Source organism: Papaver somniferum, chromosome 9 (genome assembly GCF_003573695.1).
Source record: "Papaver somniferum cultivar HN1 chromosome 9, ASM357369v1, whole genome shotgun sequence".
NCBI lineage: Eukaryota > Viridiplantae > Streptophyta > Magnoliopsida > Ranunculales > Papaveraceae > Papaver > Papaver somniferum.
The window spans coordinates 100,425,392-100,436,162 of record NC_039366.1 but is presented as its reverse complement, the minus strand read 5'-3'; the positions used below and the strand labels follow the sequence as shown (position 1 = coordinate 100,436,162).

The following is a 10,771-nucleotide window of genomic DNA, read 5'->3' as shown; positions in this document are numbered from 1 at the left end:
TAAATTTGACAGACAGATTACAATAAGACCTCTGTACAAGAATAAACTCCACATATGAATAAATCTTTATCCCCATTCGGTTTGATCTTTGCAGAAATAACCTCCATATATTTTATATGGTCCCAACAATATTCTGAAATAGAGGTTGTACTATAAAACATTTTATTATATATTTTATAATATCCGGCATATCAAACAAAATACTTCAGAATATGAATAAGTCATTTTTCCTTTTAGTTATGGACAGAGACTATTCGAGCCCAAGTTATGGACTAAATAAAAAAAAGTACGTAATCATTGCAAAACAGGGGTCCATAGCTCAGTGGTAGAGCATTTGACTGCAGATCAAGAGGTCACCGGTTCGAACCCGGTTGGGCCCTAACATTCATTTTTTCCCTTCTTTTTTCCCTTCTTTTTTTCCTTCTTTTTATCTTCTTCAGTTTTTAGCACATGCTGGCAATCTGCCTAGAGGGCATGTTTCAAAGAGTGCGTCAAGAAAAATATGGAATGATTGAATCGACGTAATAGCAGGGCTCGAGTTCTAGGAAAAAGAATTAAGAATCTTGTCAGCACTTGCAAGTAGGAAACCTAAAACTCATTATTGTCTTTCAATAGGAAGCATCCAATTCCAATCTATTAACATAACTTTTCTTTCAAAACATAACTTTTCTTTTATATATATAAAGGACCCAACACCAAGTTCGCTCACTTTCATTTTAGATCTACATGTGAGTGATGCAAAAAAAAAAGTACAGAGATTTATCTTCCTCTCATTTTGGGCAAGTGTTGCCCGGGAGAGGACTTTCTGGTACTAATGGATCTTCTATTCTTCCTTTGCTTTCGAGTAATGCTACGTCAGGAACAAAATCAGAAGAGAGGCTTGTGTACATGAGTGACCTTAGGGTGAAAAGAGTTCCACGTCACGAGTCTTAGAAAACAGAGGCAGTTATACATGCTACCAATTATGGTTAACACGTTTCATCCTCAACTGTGAATCCTCTCTTGCCATTGTTTCTATTTTTGTTTTCCTCGTTTAACAAAGTTTATGAATCTTCCTTCCATATTTTACCAGAGACTCTTAACTTAAGCTCCTTTCCATCACCTTTAGAGAAATATAGGGCCAAGCTTCTCTGAATTATCAGTCCATCATGACTGTCTCTGACACTCCTATGATGGGTCCTAATGCTCCGTGGTATACCATGCCATGTCAGCTTCCGGCCGTTTCCACCTACTTCAAGGCAGTATCCATATTTTCTTGCTTCTGATTCCTCGCCAATAAAACGCAAGAACGCCATGTAAACTGGCTCGGTTCCCAGGCAAAAAGCTTCAAAGTGAAGGCAGAAGTACTGATTGAAACAATTGAAGAGCTGCTCCAAAAGAAAAAAGATATTTAGTGATGTAGAGACCAAATCATGAATAAAGAGTAAGATTAACATTAACATTAAACTGACTGCCCGTTCGGTTGGGAGAATTAGAATCCTAGGAATTCAATTATCGGGTAATCCAATTCTTGGAATTGGATTCCAAGGAATTTGATTTCAATCCAAAGAATTTATGTTCGGTTGAGGTAATTCAATTACCTTTGTTTTTACCCCGGAATCCAATTCCATTGCATCATTGGACCAATGCAATGGAAATCTATCATTTTGGAGGGAATTGGATTCCTAGGAATTAAAATTCCCAATTACATAGAGTTCATTTGCCCTGTTCGGTTCAAGGAATTGGACGCATTCCCTAGGAATTGGATTCCAAGGAATACAATTCCTTGAAACGAACGGGCTGTGAGATTAAAGGCAGCACTTGATATTAATGTGTTTTTCAGCTAATGCTTATAGAACCTCAAGATGGGAAAAAAAAGGAGATACAACATTAAAAAAACCTTTGTTGAAGGGGCTTTTAGGGTGAATAACTTGTGAGCCTACAACAATGTGTGTGTTAACTCTTAACAAATAAATTGTAATGGTAAGAGTTTTAAGAGCATGATAACTAAACTAATGTTCGCTACATTCAATCTTACAAACAATGTCATCCAAATTCAGTACAGTTAGCACGAGTTTGTTGATAAGCCTTCTTTTAGTAACCATGAATTTCATATCAATTTCTTTTGTTGAATCATTCTGTAAGCGACTACAAAGACTAACCTCCCGATAGTAATCCTAAGTGGGTCGTTTTTAAGGCTCACCCAGCAAAGTGTTCCTAGCGCTATGTGAAATCTCTTTAAGTACTCTCCATTGAACACGTTCATGCTAGTGAGAAAAATAATATGCAATCAGTCTATAAAGATAATGATATGTTTTCCACTTACAGAGAGTGTCCAAGATACATCAGCAACTGAACAGGGATCCTGTTTCACGTAACAATGGCTGAAACTTGACCCTGTCTGTATATCCACCCTGTGACTCAACCTAAGGTGTGCCAGAAGTGTTGGAAGATCCCCCGTGACAGAGCACTCTGATCCTGGGGAGGGGCAACTGTATGGCCTGAAGATGCACTGGGACTCGTGCTTCTCCTTGCCATAATAAGGTAGCATCTCCTGGCAACCAAGAGTGTGATTTGAGCATGGAAGCAGAAGGGAAACTGCAAATTTTTCAAGAACCAAACACCTTATGTTTCCAATTTCCTTTTTGCAAACAGGGCACTTGTTATTGACCTTCATTTTGCAATTTGAACATAAGGCATGCCCACTGGGACACTGCATAAAAAAAGGAAGCACGTGAGGAGGTAAGCGGGAAGAAGGAGAAGCACTTCTATGAGAGGCAGCTATGAGGATGCAGAAAATTAGACCTGCTGAATAGGTGGGTACATGGATTTAGTACAAACAGGGCACTCCATTATTTTGTACATATCTGCATCTGAAAGTATGGTAGATTTTCTCCTGTGGGGTGCTTCAGAAAGAAGGTGACCCAGCTCTTTTGGCCCTCCTACGAGGGTGGAATCATCATCCACTGACAGTAAATTAGACTTATCCATTTGTAGATGTAACTGAATATTCCTGGCCGTTATTTATTGCATTCCAATTTAAAATGAATAAATTACGTAACCTAAACGAGGACAGGCATTCCTTTTCATCGATGTCGTATCTTCTTGACACTGTCCGTATTACAGCGATTTAATCTCGTACGGCCTGCAATTCCAGTACACTAATAAAAATGTAAGTGAAATCATCGTAATAAAATAACGTATTCTATACCTAATAAAGCATAAACATGCAGCATTGACTTCATCATTTGCTTATCTCCTTGACAGTATGACAATTTATTTTAAGATGTCAAATGAGAGACAGAGGATTTGCAATAATGAATATGCTAATGTAATATAGGGACTACAACAAATTTAAATTCAAAATTACAGGTTCTTCTTTCTCATCAACGTGTGATAAAAAAAAATTGTTCTTTGCTTTTTCAAATGTAAAATTTTGATCCTAAAGATCACATTATAAACACTACAAACTAATGAACCAAAAGGTTTGACACTTCTCACTGACAATGTTAAACAAAGAAAATTAGTAGATAGCCATAAACGACCACGTGTTGGAAAGAATGGCATAAAAGCAATACATTACAACAGATCTTTAACATGACTTGATCACCCACCACTTTAAGGAACTCCACACTAAAAGGAAGGAAGTAACACATGAAGTGGAACAAACCATATATAAAACGAAAAAACATCACAAAATCCAGTTGACACTCACAAATATACCACATTCCTTAAGCACCAGTTCACAACGGAACATTACATTCTTTATATACCTCATACAGATAAGACACAAGTACAATACATTTAGCCAGTATATAACACTAGGAGGTATATATCTTCACATGTTAACCTAGAAAATAATTGAGGATTCTGGAAATTCAGTAAAATGACCACAATATACTAAACAATATGAAGCAACTAATGTAAATTAAACCCTGGAACCATACACTCCTTCGACAGACTGTACTTAGCCTCATAATTTTCCAAACCATTTAAATGCAAAACCAAACCGCTACCCCCTAAAACAGCAAACGAAAGAAAGACAGAGAGGCTCAAACTTTGTTTTGAAACCTTTCAAATTCCACCAAACTACAAACATTTCTTAAAAATTTAAAGAACACCTGAAATGACAGAGATTCTAATTGCTAACAAAACATCATATGAATTAAAATCCAGAAATTTAAATTCGAAAAAAAAAACAAAAAAAAACAGGAAAATTCAAGAAATTAAGTTGAATTAACTTACCAATCAATTGTTCCACAAGAAAAATCAAAGAAAAGAAGCAGAAATTCGTCTCTTCATTCACAAAACCCTGGGTTGCCTTCTTTTGGTGCAAAAAAGAATCTGAAGAGAAACTTGAAATGAAATAATTTCTTTAAAATAAAATAAAAAGAATGGGAAACGAAATTTGTGTTTGTTTTTTCTCTCTCCTGTTTTGGTGGGACAACTACGATAAGATAAAAATGATTTCGTGTTCCGCTAATCAGTTTAAGATTCTAAATTTTTATAACGTGGGTGTTTTTCATTGGTTTTGTCTCATTAGAGCTTCATGATAAACACGTATGCCGTAGCGATTTTTTAATGCTTTACCTAATCGATGATATTGACAATGTGGACCATTTTTGAACATGAGCCGAAGATTTGTATCTATGTCTCTACTCTGAACTAGTGGTGTTATGGTTTGGGTCTTGTATTGGTGGGGTTGTGGAACATTTATCCACCTTGCTAATGGCGACCGGCAACTACAACCTGCCGGATACCTCTGTTTGCTTGACGTGCATCCGACATTAGTGAGTAGTGACAGACGGTTTTGGAAGAAGTCATGTTTTTCATTTGATGCTCGTGACTTGCAAATGCCCCTCCCAAACTTCATCCTCCCGGTCTGCAGCGTCACATAAAGAAGTGAGCTTTCTTTCACGGAAAGAGTGTTTTCAACAAAACACCTGGAGCTCCCATAATTTATCATTCGGGTATTGCAATTCCCAGCAGCAAAATTAGATGCCAGAGCATGGAGACAATAACAAAATAACGCTTAGTGATGTCTGCTCTTCAACTTGCTTCAACTTCTGAACTTCTAACTAGATTGATCAAGTTAAACAAACAAGATTCCAAGAAAGAAAAAGAATACATGGTTACAAAAAAACCAGAGATATTGCCGATCAAATGATTACCATCACCCAGTTGCAACTCTATAAGTTACCATTTTCATTTGTGATCAATTGGACTCCTAGTCAACATCCAATTTTCACACACAAAAAGAAAATGGACAACCAATAGCTATACATTTAATATGAAGAACCAGACGCGTCACTGTTTAACTGCCAATATAGCCTAGTCGGTGAAGAACGATGGCTAAAACAAGCATACATATCGCCAAAATCATACCACGTCTTCCCAAGAGCCAGTTCTTTGTCTTCTTTGCACTTTCTACTCCGGTTTGTATCCTATCTGCCCACTTCATCTGCCAAAGATATACATAACATGAATTAACAAAAAGTACTTACATCAGCATATTCATGGATCCATATAGATAAGTTGGTTAAGGGTCAAACACCTAAAAAGCAAGTAAGTAATCCAGGAGCAGAGCCACTAGAAAGCACTCGATCGATCTTAATACAATATGCATATGGACCATACTGGAAAAACTTAGGATATTGATAGAGATTGGGAATACCATTTTCTCCAAGGCATCAGGAGACAACGAGGACATGGCTTGTTGAGCTTTCTCTGCGTCTTCTCGTGAGAGCTTGACCCCAAATTGTTCACTCATGTTTGCCATCATCTCAGGGTTCATATTTTTGATCATGGATGTAAGCATCTAATCATGTGCAGAAGTGCAGAAATAAGAAAAACAAGAAATGATAATAAACAACAGAAAACATAATCAACGGATCTTCACCAACATACCTGCCGCATTGCTGGGTCTTTCATTTGGTTCCTCATTTGTGCTTGCATATCAGCCGTTGGAGTTGTGAAACTTGAAGAGGATGATGGATCAGCTCCAAAATTTGGGAAATCCGGAAAAGAACTACTCTCACCAATATCACTACTTCTGTTTACAGATGGAATTCCAATTTCTTCCGAGTGTCTCGACACACTATCAGATCTCGACCTATTAGCACTGGGTGCTGCTGCTGAGGAAGCTGGGCCATTCAAAGAAGAGGCGACTTCAAACATTTGCTTAAGAGTTTCAGGAGGCATGTTGGCCATCATATCAGATGCGGACTTGAGCATCTCGGGGGAGAAATCCTGTGGAAGTGGTCCACTTTTTGAATTGCTGCCAACGCCTTCTCTGGTCCCAGATGGAAATGGAACTTTACCTTGAAATGAGGAAGCCATTTTAATCATGTTCTGAAGCTCTTCGGGTGACATCTTCCCAATCATGCTTGAAGCAGTCTTAATCATGTCTGGTGGCACACCTTCGGCATTTGAACCACCCAAAGATGCTAGAGTATCAGGATCAACTTGTGAAATGAAATTCTGAAATGACCTGTCAATGCGTAATAAACAGATAGGTATCAGCCAATGCGTCCACAGTATGATAGTGTCCAAACTGAGAAGAAATTGCAGCTCCACTTTGTAAGCGTCCATATTTTGGATTTGAAGAAGTACCATTTTTGACAAATGGACAACAGACAAAGGGAGAGTTTACAAAGAAAGAAAAAAGAAAATCAATTAAGTCACACATCCGGTGAATTAAATAAATCAACAATTAGGATATGGAAACATGTCGGACTCACATGAACAATAAACTAGGTAGCAATGAAGCAAAAGATGAACGATGAGTAATAACGTACCTGATGGCCTCGGGGTTGTCTGTTAAACCCTGTAAATTCTCAGCATTAGCTGCGGAACCCATCTTGGGCTTGGGCCTAACCCGACTCTGCAAGTCCTTTTCAGATTCTGGTGGTTTGGCCGCAGAGTTATCCTTTGGTGGAGAACTTTTATTTGCTTCAAGTGATGTGGTATTGACATTTTCTTCAATTATTTCTTCAATTTTCAACCCTGTGATACAAAAAAACATAAACATTTTAAGAAACCCACAACTTTTCCACCTGAAGTGCAAAAACAATTGCTTGGTTTTACTCAATCAATAACACGATAAAGGCATCTAGCGAAAGGAACAATGCTCCTTACCCCCTGATGATGCACGTGGCCCTCCACCTTCTTTTGACAACCTCTCTTGAGCGTCCCTGTATTACTTGAAAACTTAAAATCCGCGTAGTAACATGGAAAGGGAATAGGTCATCCCTTTTTTAGTCAAAATAAAATATAACAAACGCAACATGAGGCATCGGGTGCAATTATGAAAAACCTTATTGAGCGTGTACAATAACACAAACAGAAAAATAAACTGTTGCACAAGTGAATTGAGAATATCTGGGTGCAACCAGTGAGGAGTAACCATTGCAACTTGCAAGCATACCTATCCACTAATATAAATCCCCAAAGAGAGCTCTAAAACAGGGACTACCTATAGGCTTGGAATAGGGCCTTAAGTTGGGTCATTAAAGCTTAATTAGATGATTCAACTACTTGATTACCGGTGCAAATATAAAGAAAAAATATCTCAACTTATACGGCCAAGTGAAATCCATACCTTAAGACATTTGCAATGGTTTCATCCTCAGGGGAAACTTTAAGTGCCTTGCTCAAGTCAGAGACTGCATCCTAATACAAAAAACAGGTAATAAAATCATGATCCGAATATGCAAGGATTGCAAGCAAAAACATCTCTTATGGCATATATGATACCTGTACAGGAAGGCCGTCATTAAACATGTAACAAGTTAGTTTCTGCTCTTGAAACAAATAATGCAAAATAACCTAAGCAAGTTAAACACAATTGTTTAACGAAATGCTAGAGTGCACGAACTAGTTTGGGGTAGTCGCAGAACTAATGCATCCTTCTCAATCTAAGCTATCGGCTATCGCAAAGTGGAAAGAAAGGAAATTAAGAAAGTCTTAATCTACAGTCCTGACATGCTAACCATGGTTAGCTCTAAATTTTAAAGCAGACCAGATACATATAATAAAACTCACTTGTAACATGCCCAACTCTTTGTAAGCTTGTCCCCGTCGATAAAGAGCTTTTACATTCTCTGCATCATGTTGCAAGACCTGGAAAAATGCAGATGCAACATTCAGAAACTATATCATCACATATAAATTTAGGACCACCGACAAAATAAGTGGTTACCCCCAACTTCCCCTGCACTAGTAATCGACTGCTAACTTAAACCGTCAAACATGTGGATAAGAAATCTAAATGAGGTAAAAGTGGCCTTTAACCCTTCCTGTAGACCAAAAAGACTATCCACCCATTTTATACAATTTTCGCCTTACGTCAGGTCCCATCTTATTAACACACACACCCAACTATCCATAGCCACCCAGCTTACTTAGTACGCAGGTACCTAGCTCAATTAGTAAAACAGCATGATGAAGTTTAATTTAGAAATACCTCTGATCCTTCTTTTACACAATCATCGTACTGGTGCGTTTTCAAATAACATGACATCAGATTAAGAGAACATGCCAACTGGAGTGCTTTGCCCTTCGAAAAAGGCAAGCTTTTTAGGCTGTTTTTTGCCTAACAACACAAGAATAATAATATAATTGATTAAGAAAGAGAAAATGAGGTAAGCAGGAGAACACTATTCAGAATTTTTTATAAAAAATAAGACAAGTTTGTACTTACAAGTAAATACTTCTCCGCGGCCTCTCTATATTTTCCCTGGCTATGAAGCTCATTGCCCTGCAAAGTGAAAATGATCTCATGAACAGAGTAGATAGGTGATATGATATCCAGAATGAAACACACAAGAAACCAGATTAAATCCACTAATGTCAATATTTTGCCTACGGCTTTAAGTTTTGATTAAAGAGCAAATAAATATCTTAAACCACTTCAAAGGTCATGAACATTTTGATATACACAGAAAGGATTGCAACCCCATTGGGATTAAAAATAGATCAACACGATAACCAGGCCAATTACTACCACGTAAAGAAATTTTCAAACCAGCAGTCACGTAATTGTCAACTCCTTAGTCTTTCCAGACCTCTTTCACCAAAGGTATTAAGAGACAATCATAGGCACTTCAAGCACACACGTTATAAGTAGCACTAACTAGGATTACAACTATAGGGATCTCATGATACAATAGATACCTGATTTTTGACCATCTGAGCTCCTCTCAATTCATATTGAATACGTGCATCAGCTTGGGAACCCATAGCCGCGATCTCTTCAGGAGATGCATTTGCAATTTTCTCCCCAATATTAAGCATGTCCTCGGTACGAGTATGCTTTAGTTGTTCTGCAGCACTTTTCAAGTCTTCGGGTCTCATGTTCTTCATGCTTTCAGAAGCCATTTTTATCAACTCGGGATTTGACATCATCTGCCAAAGTCAAAACCAATAAAATACTACAATTATAACCATTCTTATACAACACAAGTCTCCATTCTTATACAACACAGGTCTTCTTCGGGCAAAAAGTCGCATGAAAATCAACAACGAAGGCCATAAAATCGTTTACTAAGCGAGTATCAAATTTGAATTCGATGAGCTTTCACGACCAATTCAACATATTCAGTTGTTTGAAAAAAAAAACAAAAATCCAACTACGTAACTAACAGTCAACTCTTTTCTACTTCTTAAGGTATAGTATCTAAATTCCCATTCAATATCAGAACTTCAAAATTTTCTCAACTACGATGATTATTATAATCCATAAACCAAATTTCAAATTAAATTCTAACTTAAAAAACGAAATTTCAGCTCAAAAGACACAAATTGAGTATTGAATTTGATTATTCTAAACCTCAATTCACGATGAAAGGGAAGAGCTTTGAATTTACAATTCATGCATCTAGATCCGTAATTCTACGATCATAACAGAAAAAGACCAAATAATTTGAATTACGAAACTCACCTGTTGTTGGATCTTCGCAAGTTCTGCTGGTGACATTCGACTCATCTGTTCTTGAGCCATTCTCATCAATTCAGGATCCATCATTCCGTTAAACATTTTTCTTAATCAGATCACAGATAAACCTCGATTTTAAATTCAAAATCAAATTGAAGAATTTTTCGATCCAAAGAGAAGATATATATAGGAGATAAATATAAACTGAATTGTGATGAAACTCTACTTGAAAAGGATATTCGTTTTTCCTACCAGATTGGGAAACCGAACCAGGAAGAAATAGAAGAAGAAGAAGAGAAACGAGTTTTACTAAACAAAACCAGAATCGGAGACCGAAACTATTGTCCGCGGGTATATATTATGCCTGTCCTGTCGCCCAAATTTGAATTACACGTGGTATATATATTTTTGTACGTACTATGAAATAAGGAAAGTTATTTATATTCTTTTTTTCTTTTTCTTTTTTTCTTTGAGAAAATAAACACCCTGGACTGAAACGCAAACATCCTGTGTTTGACAATATGCCAGTGTCGTGTGAATTAGGAGCCATTTTTAATTGTGATACTATTACATCATGCTTCAAAAATAATTATATTCTTTTTTTTTTAATGAACAAGAAACCTTTTCATTAACGTAAATTCGAGGTTACAATAAGTTTAAAAGCGAAAATAAGAGAATACAAAGTAACAACAATCACAAAAGTAAAATTCCGAAAAACCCGACAAGAGAAAGAGAAGGATTATCGGAGTAAGACAAATACAAATATGAATAAGATCCGATTAAATCGGAGGAAGAATGGTTTTTCTTGGATGTAAATCTCAGTTATTTAGTTTGTTTTTCTTCTTTAGAAAGATATGC

General features: G+C 36.9%; 2 protein-coding genes and 1 non-coding gene across 3 annotated transcripts; 1 reads left to right on the top strand and 2 right to left on the bottom strand.

The window, feature by feature from the left end:
* The first annotated feature begins 308 nt into the window (after positions 1–308).
* TRNAC-GCA lies at positions 309–380 on the top strand. Its single transcript has one exon. It is a non-coding gene; the product is annotated as a tRNA-Cys (tRNA).
* A 264-nt stretch (positions 381–644) lies between these two features.
* Positions 645–4,381, bottom strand: LOC113310890 (E3 ubiquitin-protein ligase SINAT4-like). Its single transcript, XM_026559708.1, has 4 exons — positions 4,225–4,381; positions 2,785–3,124; positions 2,306–2,692; positions 645–1,367 (listed from the first exon to the last, which is right to left on the bottom strand). Exons 2-4 carry the CDS (start codon positions 2,968–2,970, stop codon positions 1,044–1,046), a joined length of 897 nt encoding a protein of 298 aa, XP_026415493.1. The 5' UTR covers positions 2,971–3,124; positions 4,225–4,381; the 3' UTR covers positions 645–1,043.
* A 637-nt stretch (positions 4,382–5,018) lies between these two features.
* Positions 5,019–10,248, bottom strand: LOC113310983 (outer envelope protein 61-like). The gene is made up of 11 exons (XM_026559813.1): positions 9,920–10,248; positions 9,154–9,384; positions 8,681–8,737; positions 8,444–8,572; positions 8,023–8,100; positions 7,580–7,650; positions 7,117–7,172; positions 6,777–6,984; positions 5,887–6,469; positions 5,654–5,797; positions 5,019–5,440 (listed from the first exon to the last, which is right to left on the bottom strand). Exons 1-11 carry the CDS (start codon positions 10,013–10,015, stop codon positions 5,294–5,296), a joined length of 1,800 nt encoding a protein of 599 aa, XP_026415598.1. The 5' UTR covers positions 10,016–10,248; the 3' UTR covers positions 5,019–5,293.
* Positions 10,249–10,771: the final 523 nt, after the last annotated feature.

What these genes read in the sequence shown, in the direction of transcription:
- LOC113310890 (XM_026559708.1), bottom strand. Translation starts at nt 2,970, where the DNA reads ATGGATAAGTCTAATTTACTGTCAGTGGATGATGATTCCACCCTCGTA. An exon ending in TGTACCCACCTATTCAGCAG is followed by an intron (nt 2,693 to 2,784) that starts GTCTAATTTTCT and finishes TTTTTTATGCAG; the next exon opens with TGTCCCAGTGGGCATGCCTT. An exon ending in ATGTATCTTGGACACTCTCT is followed by an intron (nt 1,368 to 2,305) that starts GTAAGTGGAAAA and finishes CTTTTGGAGCAG; the next exon opens with CTCTTCAATTGTTTCAATCA.
- LOC113310983 (XM_026559813.1), bottom strand. Translation starts at nt 10,015, where the DNA reads ATGTTTAACGGAATGATGGATCCTGAATTGATGAGAATGGCTCAAGAA. An exon ending in GTGTAAAAGAAGGATCAGAG is followed by an intron (nt 8,101 to 8,443) that starts GTATTTCTAAAT and finishes GCATTTTTCCAG; the next exon opens with GTCTTGCAACATGATGCAGA. An exon ending in AAGAGTTGGGCATGTTACAA is followed by an intron (nt 7,651 to 8,022) that starts GTGAGTTTTATT and finishes TTTTTGTATTAG; the next exon opens with GATGCAGTCTCTGACTTGAG.